Source organism: Rhinoderma darwinii, chromosome 4 (genome assembly GCF_050947455.1).
Source record: "Rhinoderma darwinii isolate aRhiDar2 chromosome 4, aRhiDar2.hap1, whole genome shotgun sequence".
Classification (NCBI taxonomy): domain Eukaryota; kingdom Metazoa; phylum Chordata; class Amphibia; order Anura; family Rhinodermatidae; genus Rhinoderma; species Rhinoderma darwinii.
Window position 1 is genome coordinate 162,205,497 of NC_134690.1, and position 27,851 is coordinate 162,233,347.

At 40.4% G+C, this 27,851-nt stretch overlaps 1 protein-coding gene across 3 annotated transcripts in view; it reads right to left on the minus strand.

The window, feature by feature from the left end:
- LOC142760908 (lipoma-preferred partner homolog) overlaps positions 1-27,851 on the minus strand; it is a 184,222-nt gene that overhangs the window by 36,813 nt on the left and 119,558 nt on the right. For all 3 annotated transcript variants that reach the window (XM_075864087.1, XM_075864085.1, XM_075864086.1), the window contains one exon: positions 25,753-25,965. In XM_075864087.1, coding sequence (XP_075720202.1) covers positions 25,753-25,954 — 202 coding nt within the window. In that variant the 5' untranslated portion in view covers positions 25,955-25,965. The remainder of the gene's footprint in view (positions 1-25,752; positions 25,966-27,851) is intronic.

The following is a 27,851-nucleotide window of genomic DNA, read 5'->3' on the forward strand; positions in this document are numbered from 1 at the left end:
AATCACAGCGATGCGTCGCTAAAATCGCAAGTAAGAAAAAAATTAATGATTAATGTAGCCGTCATTATCTTGACTTAACGCATTAAATACACAGTGGCAAGATCCTTTATCTTGACTTTTTCAATGGCTTTTGTTGTGTGATATCACACTGCAGCAAGTTATCAGTCAAGATAAAGATGGCTACATCCGTATCCGGAGTTCCCTGCTTCTTCTCCAGTCCGGCCTTCCTGGATGACGTTGCAGGCTATGTGACCGCTGCAGCCAATCATAGGCTGCAGCGTCACATGGCCTGCAACGTCATCCCAGGAGGCCGGACTATGTGCCGAGAAGAGGAGGGGGGTAAGTATGAACTTCTTTTCCGACGTCAATTCGCATCTGAAGTTCCGCCGGAAATCAGCATCACAATGTGGTGCCATTTTCTGGACGGCATTCCCTGCGGTGTTCAGGGCGGATACGCTGCGCAGCTTAACATAGTGTATCCGCACTGAATACGTTGTGTGTGTATCTGCCCTTAGGCTGAATGCACACGTTGCGTATTACGTGCAGATTTGCCACGTGTATTTTCATACGGCAAATCTGCAGCGCAATACAGTACCAGTAAAGTGAGAGCTCAAGAAATCTCATCTACACGGTGCAGATTTTTTCTGTACGTAAATTGACCTAGGCGCATGTGTGACACGGTTAGGGAAGTCTATATATCTAAGCCTAGAATGTGTGATACAGTCTGTCGAGCCATGTATCTAATCATATTTTATGTGATAAGGTCTGCTACGCTGTTGTATCTAATCTTATTCAGTGGCATAGCTATAGGGGTCGTAGTCTTCTATATTTGCTAGATCTTACATATTTTTTTAGTGAGCTGGGGTGGGCAAAACAATGATCTCGGGGCTTGTGCCCCTGATCTATTCGGACCCTAGCAATGTCCCTGGTTTCTGAAACAGTGGGCCACCTAAAAAACCCAGAGATGCAGCTGAAAGTTAAGGGAGAGCGACGGCCATTAAGGGAACTTCAAAGGGGGGGGGGGGGTGCCAGAAGAAGTTTTTGCACCGAGGCTCATAAACCTTTAACTACACCCATGTTCGTGGGAAGTTGTGGCCCAGAGCAGAGGGGGCTTGGCCTGTTTGAAGGTGTGCTGTTCGGCTTCTGGGATACTCCGTCTGCAGGTGCTGCATGTTGCACCAAGGTTAAGTGTAGGGACCTACTTTACTTCCGTGCGACCTCTTTAGAGTTTGGGCTTATACCATTTTATCAAAATGTGTACCAAGAACCTCATGTTCATTTTTGAAAGATAATGCTTGGCAGCAATAGATCACAGTAAAATACTGGATATGCGGACCATCTCTTTTTATTCCTTTTTTTGTGGATTATCTATAGAAATTTTAGTGTTTCACCTTTTTCTTGTGCTGATAAAAAGTAAATCTATTATACGTTGTGACTTGCTGAAAGAGTTGTTGCTGTGCCCTTAATTGGAAGGTTTGCAACTCATTCATCACTGTTCCAAGTCTTAAACATTTGGAAAGAATTGCTCTCAGTGTGTTCAATAAAATTACAGAGCCTTAGGGTGCCTTTACATTCTTCAATAATGCGTATGATTCAGCAATATCTCGCTTTGCATGACCCTAGCCCTATCGGCCTTGAATTTTTTTTCAATAACTTGGTGATTCCGCCAAAGTCACATGGCGCAGAGGCCGAGCAACAAAGCATAGATGAGTGGCTTAATCGATTTGTGGATCTTATGATCAAAGTTTGTAGCAGACCTGGAGATCTACGATTGTGACTATTAAAAGTAGTTGCCCAAAAGTATTTACATGTTGACACATTCACACGATGATCGAAATTAGATTAATCATATGCATTATTGAAGGGTGCACCTTTAGAAAGCGCTTTTTAGTCCTCTCCACATGGATACATTTCAACATCTTAAATAAAAAAATGCTTTTTCTTCAGCAAATCAGTTTGAAAGTGAAAATGTTTATGTATTAACTACTTGGTGGTGACTTCATTGTCAAGGTAAGAGTAAATACATGACGATGTTTAGATTTAACTGGACTGGCTGCAACTAATCTTGTGTGTTCAGTCAGCTAATTCTTTCTTTTGTGAGCTATATGTCGTCTTCTATACACTGCACACAAAGACGAGAAGAATCCTGCTCTGCTATCTCCAGCTATCCCATATATAGCAGCAGCAACGAGGAGATTTTGCTGCAGTAATGAGCAGTGTAGCTGCGAATCCAGCAGTGGGGTGGGATATAACTATGTTATATCTGCCTCTGTGTCTTTCACTCTACTCCTGCTTCCATCTCCTCCCCTCTCCATAGACTTTTATGGGCAGCAATAACCGGATCCTCCAGTGAGCTGAGAGTTCTTCTTGTCCAAGACCAGACGGAGAAAGCAGTAAGTTCAGAGTTAGTAAACCGTTAGAATTAAGTGGGAGAATGGGGGGGCTGATTTAGTAAAGCAAGGCATTATTCACATCTGCGTCGGGACTACATTGACGGGTTCAGTCGAACCTTTCCCGTAGGGGAACCCATGAACGCAACCCAAACTGAAACCATAGGTTTCTGTTTGCATCACCATTTCAATGGTGATGGATCCGATGCAAATGGTTTCCGTTTCTCCCCATTATGTAAGCGTTCTGTTTTGACGGAATCAATAGTGCAGTAGACTACTGTATTGATTCCGTCAAAACAACGGAACCCTTGACAAACAAAACATTTGCACTGAATCCTTCACCATTGAAATCAATGGCGAGGCAAACGGAAACCTATGGTTTCCATTCATGGGTTCCCCTGACGGAAAGGTCCGACAGAACCCATGAACTTTCCCGACGCAGATGTGAACGAAGCCAAAGAAGCATTTTTCTCTAATAAAATACATTACAGGGTTTCATATTTTTGCTTATACTATTTATTTATGCAACGTTTGTTCAAAGTGCAGTGTCTATTTATGGTTCTTTTACAGGGGCAGATAAACAGCCAGTAACTAGTGCAAATTGACGATTTTTAAAGTCTTTCGAACCCACTCTCATACACTTTACATTGTCAGCAGAACAAACAGTCCATGCAAGATATTTAAAAAGTGCGTTGAACGACAAATGCGCATTTTATCATTCGTTTTTTGATTGACAGGCATGTTAAGGCTGGAGCTAGACAAAGACTTATTTTGTAGTGAGCGTTAAATTCTTGTCCATAAAATATGTTACACTAGCGCTATTTATCTCACCATCAAAAAATCCCTGTAATATTGCGGTCCATAGGAATGCATTATGTATCTTGAAAATCTCTTCCAAATAGCTTCTGACTGAAGCGATTTTGAAGATATTTTCAAGCTACTCAATGCATTCATAAGGACAGCGATTTGTCGCTCACTACCATTCGGAGAAACGATAGTTCAATCATCACCCCTTGTAAAATATTTTATCCCATGGCTTTATGTGGCTATATAGCAAAATTAGTGAGTGGGAGTGAACAGGAAAACTGCTATGGGTAAGAAAGTGGAATTTTCAAGAAACAGTTTCTTTTTGATATCTCTTAAGGGATTTGAAACAGTTTTGCAGAAGTTCAGCTATGAACAAAATTAGTCTCCTTGACAAGATAGAGGAAGTTGGTGCTGTCTGATTTCCTGAACATTACTTATTGTTGTAACCCCTTGGGACTTGCTAGTAGACAAGGGAATATTTTCAGGAAACCTTCTTTACAGTAATCACAGAAAACCTAAAATTTGCTTACTGAGAAAAAAAATAAAAGTAAAAAAAAAAAATGCATGAGATTCAAAAACCTGATATAGTCATCCTTACGGTAGTTCTTAATAAAACAAATGAACATTGTCCATTATGTTCAACTTTATTAACTATTAAAAAGTTTGCACAAGACTCTAAATAGAGTCTATTGAACAGTGCTTTTATGTATTATGGAGTTTTGCATTAAATACACTTAAAACTTTTTTTAAGGGGAGTACTCAAATCACACATCGGATCTCGACAATTCAAGTTTACCGATAGGTCATTTTTTTTTACCAGCAAATTATACAATTTTATGTCAACTGTAAATGGAAACCAAAATAAATCAACCAAATTACCCCAAAAATCATAGTAAAAAATGTAAATCACAGGCGGATCCAATTTGCGTGAATTTCATCACAGCTACTCCTCAGTAAATTTGTATGGTCCCCACATGCCTGTATGCACTCCTAAAACAGTCTGGACATGCTAATGATGAGATGGCTGGATCAGGGCATCAGATAGCTCCTTGACAGTCTGTGGTGCTACTTGGCTGCGTCGACTGCACTGATTCATAATGTCACTAATTCAGGCCTTGGGAACGTGAGGGCCAGTCAATGGCATCAAATGCTTTTGTCATAAATAAACTGCCTACACATTGTTCTGCCCAAGAAGGAACACAGGGCCCAGTGCACCAGGGGTCTGACAAGGTCTCTGAGGATTTCACCGCAGTACGTAACAGCAGTGAGGATGCCGTTGGCTATCATGTGACACTCCAAGAAAATGCTTCTCCAGACCATCACTAACCCACAGCCAAAACCAGCCATACCGGATGATGCAAACCAGCCATACCGGATGATGCAAACCAGCCATACTGGATGATGTTGCAGGCAGCATAATGTTCTCCATGGCCTCTTCAAACTTTATCATGTCTGTTACAGTGTGAACTTGCTCTAATCTGTGCAGAGAAGGGGTGCCAAAGTAGTAGAGTAACCCGCGCTGGAAATTTTGTTTTTATTTGTAGTAATACAATTTCTGGGTTAGCAGCAGGTCTTGACAATCCGGTCTGGTCGGAACTGGTCTTGGTATATAGAGAAATAAAAGAAAGGGGAAAGACCGTGCACAATCCCATATGGGAAAAACAGCTTGTCTGGTTCTCCTGGACCTTGGGCTGTGGTGGAGAAAGATGGTAAACCAGCGATGTCCAGGAGAACCAGACAAGCTGTTTTTCCTACATGGGATTATGCGTGCTCTTACTCCCATGTTTGCAAATCTGCCAAGTCTGAGCTGTGATTACGGGCATGGTCGTGTGCAGGGGGCCTTACAGATAAAAATTATAAAAAAATAAATTATATATATATATATATATATATGCATGCTGTAAATATTTACTAAGTTATCTAATCAACAAAAGCTATACGGAGGTACACTGCGCTTGTATTAGAACCGGACAATTTCCCACCAAACATACAGATTAGTTAACATGAAAGAATGTTTTTTTTTTTTGTAATAAAACATTTGGATTAGAATACATACGGTCTTGAAGCAAAGTTCAGATAAAGCGGAAATTGGCCGCAAAATCTGCATGTTGTAAAACCCTATTAACACATACCTCCCAACTGTCTCGTACATTTTAGCGGTCTATAAAGTCATTACTGGATGCAAAAGTTGAGCAAATTTGCAAAGATACCTGAATGACTGTTCATAAAACGTTTGATTTAACAGATACCTTAACTTAACTTTAATAGCAAGACACTTGACTTTCTTGCAGATGTGCAAAAAATTCAACTTGTATTGTGTTGCCTATAAATCCCTAAACGTAATAAAGAGGTTGTATAAGATTAAGGGGCGGGGGACGACTACTTTTTTTTCTTCTGGAAATAGTGCCAATCTTGGCCCTGAGTTGCAATATCAGACGCAGCCCACAGGAGTGGCACTACCCATTGTTCTTCAACGTTAGGGCTCATGCTAACAGCCGTTTCTGTTTTGCAAAACACTGATCCTAGTGCCTTCCGTGTGTGGTCTGCTTTATTTGTGGACCTATATGCTAGAATTAGATGGACCGCAAATACGGACAAGAATAGGACATGTCCTATAATTTGCAAAACAGACATACTGAACAAAAAAAAATAAAACAATAAAGAATCTATGTATGCACGGCCCTATACAAATCAAAGGTTCATTATGCTATCCGGTCGTGTATGAGCCTGTAGAAATTGGCCATTTGTTTTTATGCGTTTGCAAAAAAATATTTTCTGTAGACCGGCTTTAAATGGCTTGTTAAAACATGCATTACTTCGATATTTTATATATTTTTATTACCTCCACAGCCAGAAGGTGACATCTGAATTGGAATCTTAATTTTTCTCAGTTATGTCCACTGCTCACCAGTTGTAAGCAAGAAAAAACAGGAATTTACACCAGAGCTTATTTTCAAAAATGTCAACCTTTAACCTTGCTTCACACACCATAAAGATCATAGAATATTCATTATATAATGGGGCAGGTCATCCAAAAAAAATAGAGAACGTTAAAGTTTTTGCTGCTGAAGAACTTAAAAAAATATGTTACTTTAAATCTTTAAAGAATACCGGAGTATTCAACAAAAGGTTCAAAATAGTCATGCTCTTCCACCCACAATTCAGTGCTGTCCAACTTCTATTTCCCTTGATTCTGTTGTCCCGCTATTTTCTGTTCCATAGTGAAGAGCTTGTTACTGACATGCAAATCTGCCAGAACAGCACAGGGGGACTTCCTGACAACATCTCCAAGATACTAATCTCTCTTTATACAAACAGCCAGTTCACCGCTACTGGGACACATGAAAGTTACACCTAGTTCACATCTCGCCTTCGCCCTAAGTTTGCGCATGTCAGGAAAGCTACCGGCATACATGCTAAACCTGTCCATAGAGCTCAATTGGCTCATAAGTTCGTCTGCATTGTTGGGTCTGGTGTCACATCTTCCTCTTGACAATACCCTATAGATTCTCTATGGGTTTTAGGCAGGCCAGGGAGTTTGCAGGCCAACCAAGCTCAGTGATACTGTGGTTATTAAACCAGGTATTGGCACTTTTGGCACTGTGGGCAGGTGCCAAGTCCTGCTGGAAAATGAAATGAGCATCTCCATAAAGCTTGCCAGCAGAGGGAAGCATGAAGTGCTCGAAAATTTCCTGGTAGACGGTTGGGTTGACTCTGGACTTGATAGAACAGTGAACCAACACAGTTGCTCAGTGGTTCAAAGTCCTGTTTTCAGATTAAAGTAAACTTTGCATTTCATTTGGAAATCAAGGTCCCAGAGTCTGGAGGAAGAGTGGAGAGGCATCAATCCGAGTTGCTTGCGGTCCAGTGTGAAGTTTCCAGTCAGTGATGGTTTGGGGGACCATGTCATCTGCAGGTGTTGGTCCACTGTGTTATATCAAGTCCAGAGTCAACGCAGCGTCTATCAGGAAATTTTAGAGCACTTCATGCTTCCCTCTGCTGACCAGCTTTATGGAGATGCTGATTTCATTTTCAAGCAGGGCTGGCCACCTGCCCACACTGCCAAAAGTACCAATACCTGGTTTAATAACCACAGTATCCCTGCGCTTGATTGGCCAGCAAACTTGCCTGACCTAAACCCCATAGAGAATCTATGGATATTGTCAAGAGGAAGAGGAGACACCAGACCCAACAATGCAGATGAGCTGAAGGCCGCTATCAAAGCAACCTGGGCTTCCATACCACCTCAGCATTGCCACAGGCTGATCGCCACCATGCCACGCTGCATTGATGAAGTAATTCATGCAAAAGAAGCCCCGACCAAGTATTGAGTGCATATACTGTACATACTTTTCAGTAGGCCAACATTTCGGTATTAAAAATAATTTTTGAAATTGGGCTTATATAATATTCTAATTTTCTGAGACTAAATTTGGGGTTTTCGTTAACGGTTAGCCATAATCAACATTAAAAGAAAACAATGCTGGAAATAGATCACTGTGTGTAATAGATCTATATAATATATGAGTTTCACTTTTTGAATTGAATTCCTGAAATAAATTAACTTTTTGATAATATTCTAATTCATTGAGAAGGACTAGTATACACAGATCATGGGGATCCCTGTATATTACCCCCTTCACCCCTGGATACAGCAGCCATCAGCTCTGTATATAACCCACATAATCCCTGTACATCACCCCATCAATCCTGCATACAGGGATAATGGGAGTTATATGCAGGGATGATGTGTATTATACACAGTGATTGCGCTAGTTTATCTTGCCGTGCACCGTTTTATTCAATGGAGGCCGCTGATGGATGGGTCTGTAACATGTTCCTCCATTAGTGGCCATTTTAGGACCGGAAACACCTTAAATTGTTTAACATTTTTTTTACGGGTTGTAACAAGTATATAGAATACAGTGTAACCAGGGATAAAAGTATTAGAACCGCACTCTAAAATCTGACGTTTTCTATATGCTTTATTGCTCGCAAAACATGCGGGAGGGAGATGGAGACATTCACAGGCAACAGATGTTTCGCGTAGACATGCTTTCTCAAGCCTTCTGCTCATAGAATATAATGTATTTTTTATGTTTTAGTATTTAAAAAAAAAAAATTTGAAAAATTGCTATGTATTGGAAAGATTGGTCAGTATTCCTGGAGACTGTTCCTGCTCCCTAATATCCCTTTCTCTCCCTCATTATTAGAGATTTCTGGATATATTATGCAATGAACTTGAATAGTATTATCTATGTTTGCTACAACATAGGATTTTTTGTATGATTTCCATGATTGTTTACAGATGTTTATTTGATGTTCATTTTTTTTCTTTTCTCATCTATATATTATGTGAATAATGTTTTCATGTACCAATGCCTCATGGAGGCTACTGTTTATATAAGGCCTTCACATTCAATATTTTTTAAAAAAAATAAGTGTTTATTCTACTTTTCGTTTGCATGTTTGTTTTTATTAAACAAATTTTATAAAATTTTATTAATTTTTAACAGGACATTTTATCTTTTATTATTATGCATTGGAATACCTATGATTTCCAATGCATTACTGCCTGTGCATGTAAAATACATGGGCAGCTATTGGGGCATAACTCAGGTATTCGCCAACAGGGATTATCTCAGTACCGCACTGGGGCCCTTTGTCTGGCCCAGGGCTATCATTCAATTCCGTCATTCCAGGCGATTGCTATAGATGCAGCTGACAATCAGGCAACAATGAGAGGCCATCTCTGCAATTCATTACAAGGGTTAAACTAATGGGATCTGAGTTTTCAATAATCCCGAATGTTGTCACAGGGAATTGTGCAGCGCTGAGCGCTAAAAACAGGTTGCTAGCGCCATACATTGAGGGCACATGATGTTAAGGGGATTTAAAAAAAAAAAAAAAAAAATTAAAAAAAAGCAAGGATAGGAGGCAAATGTCTCTGTTAATCTACAGAAAGGAGCATTCTTTACTGTACATGGCTTGTGAAATGGACTTGCTGCCATCAGATCACACATAAAACAAGCTGAACCTTGCAACTTTCCCCAGTTTATGTACTGATATTCTTGCTTTTTGTGTAAAAACACAACATACACGTAAGTAATTCTAGTAGTTTAGTTTAAATGTAGAGATTTAGGCTATGTTCACACGGGGTATTTTGCCGAGTTTTTTGACGCGGAAACTGCGTCGCAAAACTCGGCAAAAACGGCCCGAGAACGCCTCCCATTGATTTCAATGGGAGGCGTCGGCGTCTTTTTCCCGCGAGCAGTAAAACTGCCTCGCGGGAAAAAGAAGCGACATGCCCTATCTTCGGGCGCTTCCGCCTCTAACCTCCCATTGACTTCAATGGGAGGCAGGAGAAAGGGTATTTCTCGCTGTTTTATGCCCGCGGCGCGCAATGGCCGCGGGCGAAAAACGGCGCGATAATCGCCGCGAAAATCAGCGTGCAGGGAGAGGAATATCTGCCTCAAAGTTCCAAACGGAATTTTGAGGCAGATATTCCTCCCCCAAAATACTCCGTGTGAACATAGCCTTAAAGTGGAACTGGTAGCTTTGAGTTTTTATTTTCCATCTTAAACAAAACAGAAATTTAGAAATAAAAATATTTAGAAAAAAAAAAGTAACCTTTGTCATATACTGTGTATACCTTACAACTACAGTGAAGGAAATAAGTATTTGATCCCTTGCTGATTTTGTAAGTTTGCTCACTGTCAAAGACATGAACAGTCTAGTATTTTTAGGCTAGGTTAATTTTACCAGTGAGAGATAGATATATATAAAAAAAAAAAAAAGTAAAATCACAGTCAAAGCTATATATATTTTTTTGCATTGTGCACAGAGAAATAAGTATTTGATCCCTTTGGCAAACAAGACTTAATACTTGGTGGCAAACCCCTTGTTGGCAAGCACAGCAGTGAGATTTTTTTTGTAGTTGATGAGGTTTGCACACATGTTAGATGGAATTTTGGCCCACTCCTCTTTGCAGATCATCTGTAAATCATTAAGATTTCGAGGCTGTCGCTTGGAAGTTTTCGATGGGATTAAGGTCTGGAGACTGGCTAGGCCACTCCATGACCTTAATGTGCTTCTTTTTGAGCCACTCCTTTGTTGCCTTGGCTGTATGTTTCGGGTCATTGTCGTGCTGGAAGACCCAGCCACGAGCCATTTTTAATGTCCTGGTGGAGGGAAGGAGGTTGTCACTCAGGATTTGACGGTACATGGCTCCATCCATTCTCCCATTGATGCGGTGAAGTAGTCCTGTGCCCTTAGCATAGAAACACCCCCAAAACATAATGTTTCCACCTCCATGCTTGACAGTGGGGATGGTGTTCTTTGGGTCATAGGCAGCATTTCTCTTCCTCCAAACACGGCGAGTTGAGTTAATGCCAAAGAGCTCAATTTTAGTCTCATCTGACCACAGCACCTTCTCCCAATCACTCTCAGAATCATCCAGATGTTCATTTGCAAACTTCAGACGGGCCTGTACATGTGCCTTCTTGAGCAGGGGGACCTTGCGGGCACTGCAGGATTTTAATCCATTACGGCGTAATGTGTTACCAATGGTTTTCTTGGGGACTGTGGTCCTAGCTGCCTTGAGATCATTAACAAGGTCCCCCGTGTAGTTTTCGGCTGATCTCTCACCTTCTTCAGGATCAAGGATACCCCACGAGGTAAGATTTTGCAATGAGCTCCAGATTGATGTCGATTGACAGTCATTTTGTATGTCTTCCATTTTCTTACTATTGCACCAACAGTTGTCTCCTTCTTACCCAGGGTCTTACTTATGGTTTTGTAGCCCATTCCAGCCTTGTGCAGGTCTATGATCTTGTCCCTGACATCCTTAGAAAGCTCTTTGGTCTTGCCCATGTTGTAGAGGTTAGAGTCAGACTGATTTTAATGCCGGCACCAAGTTGATTTGGAGCGTGTAACTGGTCTGGAGGAGGCTGAACTCTTAATGGTTGGTAGGGGATCAAATACTTATTTCTCTGTGCACAATGCAAATAAATATAATTTTGACTATGTGATTTTTTTTTTTATATAATCTATCTCTCACTGGTAAAATTAACCTAGCCTAAAAATTCTAGACTGTTCATGTCTTTGACAGTGGGCAAACTTACTAAATCAGCAAGGGATCAAATACTTATTTCCTTCACTGTATATATGATCACAGAGAAAAAGAGAAAGGGGAAACTGATGAGCCTCAGAAGAAAACCACTGCTGTGTCACCACACAGAGCCGAAAGATCCTGACATATAAATTTAACAGAAACACTGAGCGTACAGTGTGTTATGTAACCCTGTACTCTCGAGGATGGTTGCTAAGAAACCGGCTATTTCTTTTATGGGACAACCGCAGTCACCAGTAGAGGAGACATGTGGCATCTCCCTGAAACTGCTCATATAATGCTTGCTGCTTTCGCACGAAGTTCTAACTTTGTTACATATAAAAATCTTAAAAACTGTTGAACAAAAAACAACCTGATTTGACAAATATTGGTGAACACGAGTGTGAATTACTCACTGACCCCCAAGAACTGTGCTCTCCGATAAAGAACACTCGCAAACACTCAAAATAATCTCAAAATTTCACGGAATGCATTTTTCTTGTAGCCACCTATGAGTAACTTTTGTGACAGGTTAAGCTATGTACTATCTGGACTCTGCACTTTAAATATTTAGCTTGATACTGATCTATGTTGTTTTACTCAGCCTAAGTGTATATTGGCTCAATGTTGGTCTAGATCTTTATCTTATGTCTATGTAGATTTTAAATTTACTGTAAAGGATCTGCCAGGCACAACTTCTGTGTATACGCCCATAGGTAATCAGTCTGCACCTGAGTCTATTTCTCTGAGACTGACTCCATCTTCCACCACTCAGGATGGCAGGCTTAGGAGCGGGAGAGCCTATCGCAGCCTGGTCAGACGGAGCTAGCTCCCGCCCTCTGTCTATTTATACCTGCCTTTCCTGCTCCTCCTTTGCTTGTGATTCTTTCTGTCTGGTTTCCTGGCCCAGCTACAGCTCCTATTTGATCCTGCTCCATACTGACCCTGGCTTACTGACTACTCTCCTGCTCTGCGTTTGGTACCTCGTTCACTCCTGGTTTGACTCGGCTCGTTCAACACTCTTGTTGCTCACGGTGTTGCCGTGGGCAACTGCCCCATTTCCCTTAGCTTTGTGTACCCTTGTCTGTTTGTCTCGTGCACTTACTGAGCGTAGGGATCGCCGCCCAGTTGTACCCCGTCGCCTAGGGCGGGTCGTTGCAAGTAGGCAGGGACAGAGTGGCGGGTAGATTAGGGCTCACTTGTCCGTTTCCCTACCCCCAGCATTACATTTACTCAATAAAATGTATATTTTAATAAATTCCTATTGTTTTTATTTGCATGACTCCTGGTAGGCCGATCATAAGTTTATAATAAATAACTGTTCCTCTTCCATTTGGTTATTCAGACCCTTTTAATATACTGAAGTGATTTTGTACCTCTATGTACATCCCCTGCAACACTTTTTCCATCTAATAATGATATTATATATTTCTTCTATTAACGCTTGAGTCTTAAACAGCCCTTTTAAAAGAAGCCAGCTCTGGAAATAAAACTAGACGTCTAAGATGTAATATTGTGATGGTCTAGGAAACACTTTTATAAAGATAAAACCCCTCATTTTTCTAATATCAAGGGAGTGCTTATAGCGGTAAAGGATTCTGTAGCAGATACACTTAAAGAGGCTCTGTCACCAGATTTTGCAACCCCTATCTGCTATTGCAGCAGATAGGCGCTGCAATGTAGATTACAGTAACGTTTTTATTTTTAAAAAACGAGCATTTTTGGCCAAGTTATGACCATTTTTGTAGTTATGCAAATGAGGCTTGCAAAAGTCCAAGTGGGTGTGTTTAAAAGTAAAAGTCCAAGTGGGCGTGTATTATGTGCGTACATCGGGGCGTTTTTAATACTTTTACTAGCTGGGCGCTCTGATGAGAAGTATCATCCACTTCTCTTCACAACGCCCAGCTTCTGGCAGTGCAGACACAGCGTGTTCTCGAGAGATCACGCTGTGACGTCACTCACAGGTCCTGCATCGTGTCAGACGAGCGAGGACACCGGCACCAGAGGCTTCAGTTGATTCTGCAGCAGCATCGGCGTTAGCAGGTAAATTCATCCCTCAATTAAGCCAGACCAGGTTGGATTGTGTCAGGTCGCCAAGCATCAGATGAGAAATATGCAGGAGAAAAGAGGATCATTCCAGGGGCGCTGCTGTGTGGTAGTAATGATAGGATCGAAGTCCGGAGATAATGATAAAATGAATTTATTCGAATGAGTGGCTACGCGTTTCAACGATGAACAATCGTCTTCATCAGGCCATATGCATAATACATTAGACACGTCTTATATAACATCTTGGTTCTCAAATGACACGAGTGAAAAAAGCCGCCAAATCTGTAGAGGTCAGGGTGCGATCGTGACGTCACACCCGGCTTTTTACTTTTTTCACCAATCACACCGTGGATCAGTGAATAGATAAATGTGTTCAGTACATCAATCATTCACAGTGAGATTGTTACATAACAAAAGAGTAATAAATAAGAAAGAAGTTTAGGGTATTCTTAAAAAACAAGGTAATGTCGACGTATGAATAATAAAAGCAAGGCATAAAACAAATGGTTAAAATGGACACAATAAGTGGAAGTTAAAAGAGTAAACGAAGGGCTGCGCTACAGACCAGTGGGTTGTTAGGTAGCAACGAAGGACGCCGGGACGCGAACTTCGTAACCAGGGCAACCAGGCCGAGAACAGCGCAGCAGAGCATAAGGGGATATGCCTTTGCTGTGGATAATTTGTAAAAGTTAAATTCTTTATTGAGAATATGTATAAAATATAATACTCTTTATTGCCCAGGTAGATTTTTCAGAAATATCAGCGCTCGCTGTGAATAGACCCAAGAAGACCGCTTCGGGACAGGTTTGGTAAACATATGTATAATATTAGATATATAGTATTCTTTTTACACAGATCAAATATAGTTTGCAATATTCTGTGCAATTGTGATTAGGGGGGGGAATGTCCCGAAGCGGTCTTCTTGGGTCTATTCACAGCGAGCGCTGATATTTCTGTTTTTTCGCTGTTCCCGTCATGTTTGTTTTTCTGTTGCCTGGCAACGCTTTTGTTAGAGCCGCACAAAATCCCGAAAAATCTACCTGGGCAATAAAGAGTATTATATTTTATACATATTCTCAATAAAGAATTTAACTTTTACAAATTATCCACAGCAAAGGCATATCCCCTTATGCTCTGCTGCGCTGTTCTCGGCCTGGTTGCCCTGGTTACGAAGTTCGCGTCCCGGCGTCCTTCGTTGCTACCTAACAACCCACTGGTCTGTAGCGCAGCCCTTCGTTTAATTACTCTTTTAACTTCCACTTACTGTGTCCATTTTAACCATTTGTTTTATGCCTTGCTTTTATTATTCATACGTCGACATTACCTTGTTTTTTATGAATACCCTAAACTTCTTTCTTATTTATGACTCTTTTGTTATGTAACAATCTCACTGTGAATGATTGATGTACTGAACACATTTATCTATTCACTGATCCACGGTGTGATTGGTGAAAAAAGTAAAAAGCCGGGTGTGACGTCACGATCGCACCCTGACCTCTACAGATTTGGCGGCTTTTTTCACTCGTGTCATTTGAGAACCAAGATGTTATATAAGACGTGTCTAATGTATTATGCATATGGCCTGATGAAGACGATTGTTCATCATTGAAACGCGTAGCCACTCATTCGAATAAATTCATTTTATCATTATCTCCGGACTTCGATCCTATCATTACTACCACACAGCAGCGCCCCTGGAATGATCCTCTTTTCTCCTGCATATTTCTCCTCCCAAGCGGTCCATTTTGATGCCGACTCGGATCTGGCAGCAGCACTGTGGTTCTAATTACACGCCTATTAACTCCCTACCTAGGTGAGCATATTACCTGCAGTACGGCATTTTTTGTCTCACCTTTACCGACTGATCTGCACAAGGTGGCGCCGTGTTTTTTTCTCTCTTTAAAGCATCAGATGAAACCTGTATGTTCATTAATCTTGTACAGCGGGGCGAATCCACTAGAACGCCTTCTTTGCTCTTTTCACTTGATGCGGAGAAGTCCTCCTTCCTCTTAGATGTTAATCTACACTGGGGCTACCTCTCTTGCATACTAGATAGATTTGGGTTTAGAGGCCAACACAAGACAGCCATATTAGCACTATATTCACACTGTATTCACATTCCTCAGCGAAAATCCTGACATTGGGATTCTTATCTCTATCTTTCTATATAAGGAATGCCCTCTGTTCCCTAAAATATTTGTCATGGAACCCCTAGCGGCGATAGTTTGATAGCCCTTCAACATCAGCGGAATTACAATGGGTAAACCCACCCACTAAATTGGCCTCCATGCTGATGATGTAATTCTATCAGTCACTAATCCTATTCTTTCCCTTACAGCTATACAGACATCCCTGACAGAATTTGAGAGTGTATCCTATTCAACTAATTACTCAATGCAGGGATCAACTCTAATACTAAATCCTGGGGTTTTCCAACTAAGCACATTCATCACCTATCTACAGGATAGCTGGTAAACGTACCTTGTGGGATAACCACTTAAAGTCCCACTTCCCATATAGTTGGAAAGATAAGTACATTTCATACCTGGGCATTTCCTTAGCTTACATAATTTCTCATCACGTCTCTCAAAAAGACATCTCAACTATTAGAAAAGTTTTCCAAACCCATGATAAGATGGGAAAGAAGAATGGCTATTGTTAAAACAGCCACTCTTCTTTAATAACGGATTTAATTTGGGCTCGAAGAAAACCAAAGGATACAATTTTCTACCATGACTAGACCATGAAGAAAGGGAAGCATGGACATCCAGGATGTAAATAAATAAATAGCCGCAATAATGAACCAGATTAAGGCCCGGTCTCGCCCAACTAAAGATAAAAAACTATTCTCAACTGTAGGCCTTTCATTAATCTCCTTAGTTCGATCACCTTATCATGACAAACTTGTTTCAATCATTTCCTTATTAAGCATAAGGACTTCCATGTCCTCCTGGAAACAATTTTGTACAAGATAACAACAGCATGAGTTAGTGCCAACTAGTTCCCTGCCTTAAAGGAAATTTTATTTGATATTGTTTTTTATAAAAAGGTGCATCAGTGTGTTTGATGCAACTTTATAAATATTTTCTTAAAAACTATTTTTAATTTTTGAGATACAGCTGCTCTGAATTCTCTTTACAGAGAATAAAAATCATCTATAAAGTTGCTGATACACCGTTTTATTAAAAAAATAAAATTTGGTTTTCTAAGGCTTACATAGCCTTTATTATTTCCTTAAACTTCTTCCTCCGAGATGTTAATCTACATAACTGGTCTTCTGAGGTCATCTATACAATGTTCCCTACTAAACTGACATATAAATAGAACATGCTCTCCAAAATCTGGACTGGTTACATCCACACTTCCCCAAATGTGCATACCAAAGTCTTACTTCTATTAACACAACACTGAAAGGCATTTCATTTTATTATAAATATCTTACCAAACCGCTTACAAAAATGGGAACTGGAACTACAACTCCATATCCCTTTGCAAGATTGGCACTCTGCCTTCTTTTTAGGTTAATAGAATCTCACCCCGTGGTAGTATTTAACGCCGACCTACATTTAGAAAAAAAAACAAAAACAATCCAACCTACCCTGCACAATGCTGGAGGAGATGTAGATTCTTAGGCACTTACTTTCTTGCATGGTGGAATTAACCCTTTGTCAACACTTTCTGGAAAGGGACAGCTGCCTTTATACCTTCTATTGCAGGCACACAGATCTCACCGTCCCCACCATTTGCGTTCTTTGGAGTTGCTATCTTTCCAAAAGATTGATGCAGTTCTTGAGCATATAATTCAAATACAAGTGCCGCTTTAACCATCAGCAAACCACAAAATACAGTCCAATTTGCTTTCACTTTAGAGTAGAGGATGTTGGTATTCCATCGCAACTCCATACATAAATTCTCAAGCAGCTGGCCGACTTGGACGCATTTCACCTACAAGACAAGTTCTTCCATCCGGCTAACTCATATTTCATCAACTAGGCCTCCATTGTACCAAAATACCCAGATGTCGACTTGATGCTTGATCAGTTGGAATACCTTCCTCTAGCCCTCTGCTACTCTACCGCGCCAGCCCAGCTCATATGTTCCTGGTTTACTTTATAGAATTCTTGTGCAGTGACGTGCCGTCATAGAAGTTAGAGGGAGTACTGCTCGCAGAGCAGACCGATGATGCGGCAATAGAAGCTGATGAACTTCAGGGGATGAAATATGATCTCCCAAAATTACTGCTTTAGGAAGAAAGATGTGTGCCAGAAAAACCCCTTTAAAGCAAAGAAATTAAAAAAAACTCAATAGTCAAGTTAGTCACCTGACCTAAACCCGGTTGAGCATGCTTTTCTTACTGTACACAATACTGAAGGCAGAAAGACGCACAAACAAGCAGCAACTGAAGACAGATACAGTAAAGGCAAAGCATCTCAAGGGACAAAATCCAGCATTTGGTGATGTCCATGGGTTCCGGACTTCAGGCAGTCATTGATGGCAAAAGATTTACACCCAAACATTACAAAATAATCCTTAGAATTTTAAATAATGTTCGTTTGTCCACTTTTCAGTCTGAAAATATAGGAAGTAAAAAAAGGGCTGGAATTCTTAAATGGTTAATACAATATTAATGGTAAACAACTTTGAATTAAAGGGGATTTCCCATAATCATTTATCACCTATCCATAGGATAGGTGATAAATGTCTGATCGCTAGGGGTCTGGCCCCTGAAAATCCTAGCGATCATGAGAACAGAGGTCTCCTAGTCCCATGCATGAATGGAGCAGTGGGCACGTATTAGCTCTAACCCGTTATTTACACAGGAAAATTTGGGTCCGCGTTCTTGTGATGTCCCTGTACTGCATTACTGACTTAACTGGAACACTTGCAAATGATATCTTATGTATTTATTAAAGCACGTATTGCACCAAGTTGAAGTGTAGGTTAACGTTTGATGAGCCAAAGGCAAACCTGTGTTAAATACACTTATTAATTAAAATGTCCTCCTTTATTAGCGCGAGAATATCAATAAAACAGTAGAGAAGCTGCAGGAAATACAACCCTCCCAGCCTTCTTACAGCCCATCAGCAGATATATGCTATTTTAGGACAGTCTGATGACAGTCCTATACTGCAGTAGTTTGGACCCGACATGCTGACCTATTCAACTAATAGAGAACGTTTCCAATAGCAAGAAATTGACCAATTCCCCTTCCTGCAAAATTCTACCCTGAACCTGAGTGAAGTTCCGCTGACCGTGTCTCTCACTCTGGCGAAGCTGGTCAGAGCGACACTATACCATTCAGCAAGAACATTAAAACCACTGAAGTGAATAACATTGGATTATCTCGTTACAATGACACCTGTCAAGAGGTGGGATATATTACGAAGCGAGGACTCAGTCAAGAAAAATGGTCAAACATAAGTATCTGAGTGACTTTAATAAAGGCCAAATTGCGATGGTTGGACGACTGGGTCAGAGCATCTTCAAAACGGCAGGTCTTTTGGGGTGTTCTTGGTATGAAGTGGTTACTACCTACCAAAAGTGGTTCAAGGAAGAACAACTAGTGAACCGCCAAGAGGGTCATTTGAGCCCAAGGCTTAATGATGCACATGGGGAGCGAAGGCTAGAATGTCAGGTCCGATCCCACAGAAGAGCTACTGTAGCACAAATTGCGGAAAACGTTAATGCTGGTTATGATAGAAAGATGACAGAAAACACAGGGCATCGCCGCTCAGAACTGGACCATCAAGCAATGGAAGGTGTTTTTTTTTTGTATTTAGAACTTGTTCAGTCGGGTGAATGAGTCACCTACCTGGGAAAGAGATGGCACCAAGATGCAATATGGGAAGAAGGCAAGTCGGAGGCAGTGTGATGCTCTGGGCAATGTTCTCCTGGGAAACGTTGGGCCCTTGCAATCATGTAGATGTTACTTTGACATATACCACCTATCTAAAAACATTTGTTGTAGACCAAGTATACACCTTTATGGCAACTGTATTCCTTTTTGGCAGAGGACTCTTTAAGCAGGATGTGCCCTGTTACACTGAAAAAATTGTTCAGGAATCATTTGAGGAACATCACAAAGAGTTCATGGTGTTGACCTCCATATTGCCCAGATCTTAATCCGATCGAGCATCTGTGGGATCAGGCAGAACGAGAGGGATCTGCACAATATTTGGCAGGTGGCTTTAATGTTATAGCTGAACAGTGTACATTTCTTTTGGGAATTGTACGGCTGGCCACAGCTTTCCCCGGCAATAACTGCTGATCTCCGGGGTTTCTTAAGGTGAACAAAGGACGATCGGCTTTAATCTGAAAAGCCATTACCATCAATCTGGCTTCTTAAGAAGCCTTATATACTAATATATTAGCAATCAACTGATTGATGGGTGAAGCATTCTATAGGTTAGAAAGTGGCAGATAAATCAAAGGAAGGTTAAACATTACATATAAAACATAAGTATAAAAGCAGATATGATTCACACAAATATGCTTCTACTAGTCCTATTTCTAGCCAAATTAATAAGCGACTTCTTCCTGTTCAAGGTACAACATTCTCATGTTGCCAGGCAACTCCGGCTGGACAAAGCTAGATACTTACATAAACATAATAACATATTCCTTACTCGTTAAAACATCAAGATCTTCTTATTCTGGAACACCTATATATTCTTAAACTGTAGGGGAATAAAGAAATGTTCAATACAAAAAAAAAGCCGTCAGCCGGCACTACTCATATGGTATCTCAGGAGTAGAAGGTCCAGTTTACAGTTTATTCGTACCTATATTGATGCAAAAACCATGTTGGAATCGGTGCCAGTTTCAGACCACCCAGGGAGAAAAAGCGGAGTGCCCTATCTTGGAGTGATTTCAGCCACTGAACCTCCATTGAAAATCAGTGCCAGGTAGAAAAACATTTTTACATTTAAAGAGGCTCTGTCACCACATTATAAAAGTGGCCTATATTGTACATGATGTGATCGGCGCTGTAATGTAGATTACAGCAGTTTTTTATTTAGAAAAACTATAATTTTTGACAGAGTTATGACCTATATTAGCTTTATGCTAATGACTTTCTTAATGAACAACTGGGCGTGTTTTACGTTTTGGCCAAGTGGGCGTTGTACAGAGGAGTGTATGACTGACCAATCAGCGTCATACACTTCTCCCCATTCATTTACACTGCACTAGCGATATAGCTATATCACTATGTGCAGCCACATAAACACACTATAACGTTACTGCAGTGTCATGACAATGAATATACATTACCTGCAGCCAGGACGGGATGTGTATTCAGAATCCTGTCACTGTTCTGTAGCGCGTCTGATATTTACAGCAAGGCAAGCGCAAACTCGTTTGAAATGACAGATTGGTCAGCGTCAAACACTTCTCTTCACAACGCCCACTTGGTAAAAAGTAAAAACACGCCCAGTTGGTCATTAAGAAGTAATTAGATTAAATCTAAAATTGTTCATAACTTGCTCAAAAATGATCGTTTTTCAAAATAAAACCACTGTTATCTACATTACAGCGCCGATCAGACTATGTAGGAGATAGGGCACTTATAAACTGGTGATGGAGCCTCTTTAAACTAAGTACGTTGGCGGAAAGTGTGCCATATATATTAAGAGGTGTACATACAGATGTAGCCATTATTATCTGGACTTTTAACTCATTAAATACAAGAAATCTTAACTTGACTTTTCATTGGCTTTTGTTGTGCAATATCACGCTGCAGCAAGTTATCAGTGTCAAGATAAACTTGGCTACAACTGTAGAAGCAGAACAACAACAAAAATCAGAGCTACATGAGCATCTGGAATTTTGCATTGGTACTACTGAACTGTAAGGTTTGGTGAAGGAAAAATGATTGTCTGTGGTTTTTTTTTCCAGAATTTGGACTGGACTACTTATTTCCAGATATCAGTAAATTTTTCAGAGAAAATTAATTAGTAAGAACCCCGTTTAGTTGTGCTAGTGAATCTTCGAGCGATTACAGTTGCATTTTAACACCTGTAAGACGACTAATACCTTGAACCCTCCCCCGTCCTATTAGGGACGCACAATGCATTGAAACCTCAATAACTGTTTAGATACCGTGCACACTCAAACTGTTACCGTTATTTCTTGTATTTCGATACCAAGCTGTGCCCCTGCACAGCTTAGCATTGTAACACATGAATGTATGAGCGCAGGGCTGCGGCTGTGTGATACAGTCATTGGCCGCTCTTGCGTCCTGACAAGTGTGCGCGGTCAGCATGATGTGATGCGACCAACGCTGCACTGAGCAGCGGCACTGAAGACAGAACATGGCGGACGCACTGCAAAACACCCCCATGTTCTGTCCTCAGTGCCTGCGCCGCTGCTCATTAGTGCAGCGCCAGCCGCATCACCTCATGCTGTGAGTGCGCGCACTAGTCAGGAGCGGGGCAATAGCTGTATTACACAGCCGCAGCCCTAACTGCGGAGATGAGAGAAACCTCTAAACTCCGCTGCTATTCTCCTGAATGCTGCGATCAAGGCTGACCGCAGCTTTCAAAAGGGAAAATGAGAAGTGGGGATTCCATGTGACGCGATTGAGGGACATACTATATATGGGCAGACAGCCCAGGGTCCATTGAAGGACCCCAGGGCTGTCTTACCATATCTCCTGTTAGGGCATACTTATGTTCCCAACTTTTGCCAAGAGTTGAGAGGAATCTTTCCTCGCACAGTGGAATTGTTACACTGACCAACAAGCAAGCCAAATCCCACAGCCATGTGAAAGAGTGGGAGCTGTAAAAATATCCTATATATAGCCAGGTAGCCCATCTCTGCTGTCTGGTATTGCTATACAGTACATACTAGCCACAAAAAATACACTTCATTGCCAGTGCTGTTGATGTTCTAAGCTTGTACAGGATGTCTTCATATATATTGTCTGTCAAAATTTATCAGCAATTTATTTTATAATAGCCTATTTCTACACAAAAGTCTGCAAAGACATGGCGTACAGAAATCAATGCCAGCAGCCACATTGTAATATACTGTATATGTCAAAGCGTAAATCCTTCCACTCTGTAGGCCAGTTGACTGTAGTGGAGACATAATAGAACTCAGCACTGGTATATTCAGGGTGCGGTGCTCCCTGAATTACACTACTGTAGCACTTCCCTGTGTTCATCTGTCTTCTCAGAACAAGCAGTTCTTTTTAAACTGTCCTCCTGTGCCAGCGGATCCCCCTGGGACAGAAGAGTTGCGCACATTTGAGCAGCTCATGCCATCAGTACAAATTCAAATTGTAATAAGAATGTGAATGAATTCTAGAAATAAGTCCAGCAAACAAGTACTAATGAATAGAACAAAAGAAGGCTTGAAGCCATTCCTTGGTGTGTTCTACCTAGTACACAAGTGAAATTTTTACGTGTGTGTGTTCTGCGCCTTTATTTATTTACACAATTAGGCTGGTATAACATGGCCGTGTTCGGTCCGTGATACACTGACCGTATGTCAGCAGCATTTGCCGGACCGAACACCATTCAGGGAGGCAGGCTCCTAGAATCAGTTATCTGTACTCATGTTTTCAGTACGGGTCAGTATTACCGCGGGGAGAGTGGGACTCCTAGCATCATAGAGGACTAGGACGCTAGTAGGCCGGCTCCCTGTACAATGTTCACTACAGGAAATACTGCAGGACCCCGTCCGTATATGACGGACCGAACACGGCTGAGTGAAACCAGCCTTAATTAAGATGGTAATAAAACATTATATAGAACCCAGTTGTAATTATAGAAAACCTTCAGGTAAGCAGCACAAAAATAAAACAAATTTTGCTTCTGTGGTATTTTTCAAATTAAAACTTCCTACTAAATCTACAAACCCAAAAGATTTTTTTAGAAGTAGACAACTGTCACATTGTCGAAGTCACTGAACATTTTATACACACAGGTGCCAACATGCAATTTTGCATCAAAGAATAAAATTTATTTTTTTAATAAAAAGTTCAGTGTGATTGGTGCAACTTTATTATTAGTTTTTATTAAAAATTATTTTTATTTTTGAGATACAGCTGCTCTGTATTTTCTATAAAAATAATTTGTAATAAAAATTAATAATAAAATTGCACCAATCACAATGATGGACCTTTTTATTAACAAAAAAAAAAAAAAATGCCTTTCAAAAGGTTTACATTGCCTTTAAAAGGGTTTGCCTCATTTAAGAAAACCCTTTCCTGGCTGAGAACCTGCTGGCGATCACCTAATCACTGCGGGTCTGGCAGCTGAAACCCCTGGTGAATACATCATAATACATGGTCACACTTTGTCCTCCAGAGTCGGAGCTGTTGTTTGCTCTGGCTAATCATGTGGGGAGCAAGAATAGGGGACCCTGCTCTATGATGTCCAAATGCCCTAATGGGGCATAGGGACAGGGTTTGTCCTAATGAGACAACCTCTTAAAAACAAAAAGTGAACGAAATAAATGATTACTAAAGAAACTAAGCTTCAATAACCTATTTGCACTCTAATAACTTCAAATGAACAGCGTAAAAGGACGTTCGAGATGGCGAAAGAGAGGTCTATTATAAAGCTCCAGAGCAGCCGCTTTTACCCCCTCTCCTTGCACTAGAAATATTAAATTAGATTTTTCTATATTGGTGGTGATCACATCTGCAGTGCATAGCCAAATATAACCATCTTTATGCTCGAATGAACAGACATTTAACGGACTGAGCAGACATTCAACGGATTAAGAGGATACCAATATTTTTCTGCTATTATCTGGACCAAAAGGTGGCTGACCGTTTAAAACATTAAGACCTATATTAAATCAAAAATCATCGCCGCATAATGTCCCATTTTTGCTCCACTTAATGGGTATCAGTTATCCAAAAGTAAAGAGAAACTCCAGTAAAAAAAACATGTGAATCATCACCTGATGACACTGCTGTCCCTTGTATTTTTTCTGAAAAAATATTGGGCAGAATATGCATGAGCTGTTGTATAGCAACAATGCACCGGGTGACCACCACAAAACTCTTTAGCTCTGTGAGTTGTCACTGAATCTCCTCCAGGTTGATTTCTGTAGAAGATGCAAGCCGAATGCCAACCAATCATCTCTGCTCCTATCTGCCGTGTCTCCTGTGCCTTAAAGAGTCACCTGATTATAAGTGCCCTATCTCCTACATAGTCTGATCGGCGCTGTGATGTAGATAACAACAGTGGTTTTTATTTTGCAAAACGATCATTTTTGAGCAAGTTATGAGCAATTTTAGATTTAGTTTCTTAAAGACCAACTGGGCGTGTTTTTACTTTTGACCAATTGGGTGTTGTAAAGAAGTGTATGAGGCCGACCAATCAGTGACCAAATCAGCCTCATACACTTCTCATTATTCCAGCCCAGCATGATCCACAGCACAGTGTGATTGTGCAGTGAAAGAAGCTGGGCTGGAACAATGAGAAGTGCAGGACGCTGATTGGTCAATGATGGGTCAGCGTCATACACTTCTTTACAACACCCACTTGGTCAAAAGTAAAAACACGCCCAGTTGGTCTTTAAGAAACTAAATCTAAAATTGCTCATAACTTGCTAAAAAATGATTGTTTTTTCAAAATAAAAACCACTGCTGTTATCTACATTACAGCGCCGATCCGATTATGTAGGAGATAGGGCACTTATAATCTGGTGACAGAGTCTCTTTAAACCCGCATCGGCAGCTCTCTAACATTCCGCTCACAATGTTCTATATAACGGAGGCTTCAGAAATGATCTGCCCACACATACATATGCGATGCCTGGGCAAGACTTCTTGGGACATATATTTAACAGAGCTACTGACTGCAGACAGTGATATTTACGATCAAGATGGTGAAGCAAAACTGAATTATTTCCCTCAAAAAGCAAGGTGGAGGTTGCAGGGGGCTTAGAAGAAAACTATTCCCACCATGTCAGAGCCTTACGTTCGGCATATATGTTGGGAAAGCTCCCAGCGTATACGCACATGGTATCCATGAACCTTCATTTACCCGGAATATGCCAAAAGCATGTCCTTTTGCCACACGCCGAGTCGGTATGCATCAACATTGCACCTTGTTTTTTTGCAATACAGTAGACTACGCTATTCCATATAAAGTTATACAATAAAAAAAAAACGTACAGTATACTTTTTTTTTTTTTTTTTACTATGAGGTCCTATGGATGACTCCTCACTGTATGCCTATACAGTTGGACATGTCACAGCCATACGTTGGGAAATCCTCTCAATGTATACCTCCAACATAGTACTCTGACATGGTCCGAACAGAGCCCTGTACTGCGGGCTTGGTAGGAATGATTCCTTGTTTGCTGAAGTTTCTCTTGAAGTTGCACTAGAACTGGATTGACCATTTATTGTTAATGATTATTGCAATCACATACCATCACCTCCTTCAGGCTGTCCTCCTCTGTAGGGGTTATATTTTGGCTTTGGTGCTACAACAGGTGCAAACTTCTTAGGTGCTTGCTGCGTGGACACAGAAATGCTGGGTGCCCCAAACCCTTGTGTGGTTTCCATTCTGGCTGTCACATGTCCAAGGCTGTCCCCTGAGCTTTTTGGCGGTAGCCAAGATGGATGAGACATTGTTTTTTAATCTAGGAAAAAAATAAGTGAAATCAGAAAACAAAATAATTTGCACAGAAAATCTGAATATAAAAATGTATATGTAAAATGTGTCTTTCTAAACATAATAATGGGGAAAGGACAGTAAAAAAAATAAATTGATAGTCAGATAAGAACCTTTCACCAGTGATTCGTCGTCATATGGATTATATCCTTTCATGAACATCAATATGATCATTGACACTCAGCTGAAAGTGGACCTTGCAACATGACCATGACCCTAACCTTACCAAATAATCCACCTAAGAATATCGAAATACCTCATTAAAAAAAAGAAAAAAGGGAAAGTTTCTTGAATGGCCAAGTTTGGACCTAAATCCCATTGAGATGTTAAAGGGAATTTGATACTGGATGTGAATGCAAAGTATGGGAGCACAGCCCGTAAAATCCAAAAGAATGAACATGTTCCGAAAGTTATGGAACATTTCTACAGCATGGACACCCATCCGTAGCAATACGGAAAGGTGTCCGCGGCAAATAGAACTGAATGGGTCCGCAATTACAGAGAGTTTTTATGGTCGTGTGCATGGGGCCTAAGACAAATCTTTATTTTCTCATGGATGGTTTATGATCAAGAGATTTTTTTTAATTTCAATTGTTGATCATCTAGAGTGGTATTCACTTTGAGCATTCCTGGATTTTAAATAAATATTAATCGAACACAAAATCTAGAAAGCAAAATGACTTTTGCAATGATGAAAATTGGTTGGCATTACTATGCGAGGAAGAAAATGGTCAAATACAGATGTTTTAGTACATTAAAAGGGTTGTTCAGTTAAAAATAAAATTATATTATATGTACAGACAGCCATAAAACACATACACACACAGTTATGGTATGGGTGCACACCTAAGGACATAGGAAAATGTCCTATTATTCATAAGGCAAAAAAATAGGCAGCACTCCAGGATGTCAAGGTGAAAAACCAAAAAAGAAGGACTTTAATTGAGAAGAGTAGCGACGTTTCGGCAGGCTTGAAAAAGGCAGCTGCATCTGCCTAAACGTTGCTGCTCTATTATCAATTAAAGTCCCTCTTTTTTGGTTTTTCACCCTGATCATCCTCTGGTAAACGTGTACATGGCCTAATTTATAGGTTTGTTGGGAGTGCTGTGTTCATCTACAATTGGACTGTGTGTGTGTGTATGTATGTATGTATGTATGTATGTATGTATGTATGTATGTATGTATGTATGTATGTGTATGCGTGTGCGTGTGTATCATATACATACACATATATATATATATATATATATATATATACAGGCCTTGTTTTCTGCAGGATTAGTTGTACTTTTTAATGGCACCATTTTGGGATACATAATTTTTTTAATTAACTTTTAGCATCTTTTCTTTGGGGTGGGGATTAAAAGACAAGAAAAAACAAAAAACACAAAAATTCCACCATTGTTCTATGCGTTTTAAATTCACGCCGTTCACTGTGCGGCATAAATAACACGTTACCTTTATTCTATGGGTGGGTATGATTACGACAATACCACATATGTAGAGGTTTGTTATGTTTTACTACTATAGCACAATAAAAAGTCTTGAATTTAAATTATTTGTTTTTGCATCGTGTCTTTCCAAGAGCCGTCATTTTTTTATTTTTCCGTCAATGTAGTGACTTAGAAATCTTTTTTGCGGGACGAGACATTGTTTTGATTGGTACGGTTTTGGGGTACATGGGACTTATTGATCAACTTTTATTATGACTTTTTTGGGGGCCAATGGAAAACAGCAATTTCACCATTGTTTTTTGCGTGTTTTTTTTGCGGCGTTCACCTTGCGGTTTAAATTACATGTTAACTATATTGTTTGGGTCATTACGTTTACGATGATACATAAATCTTTATTATT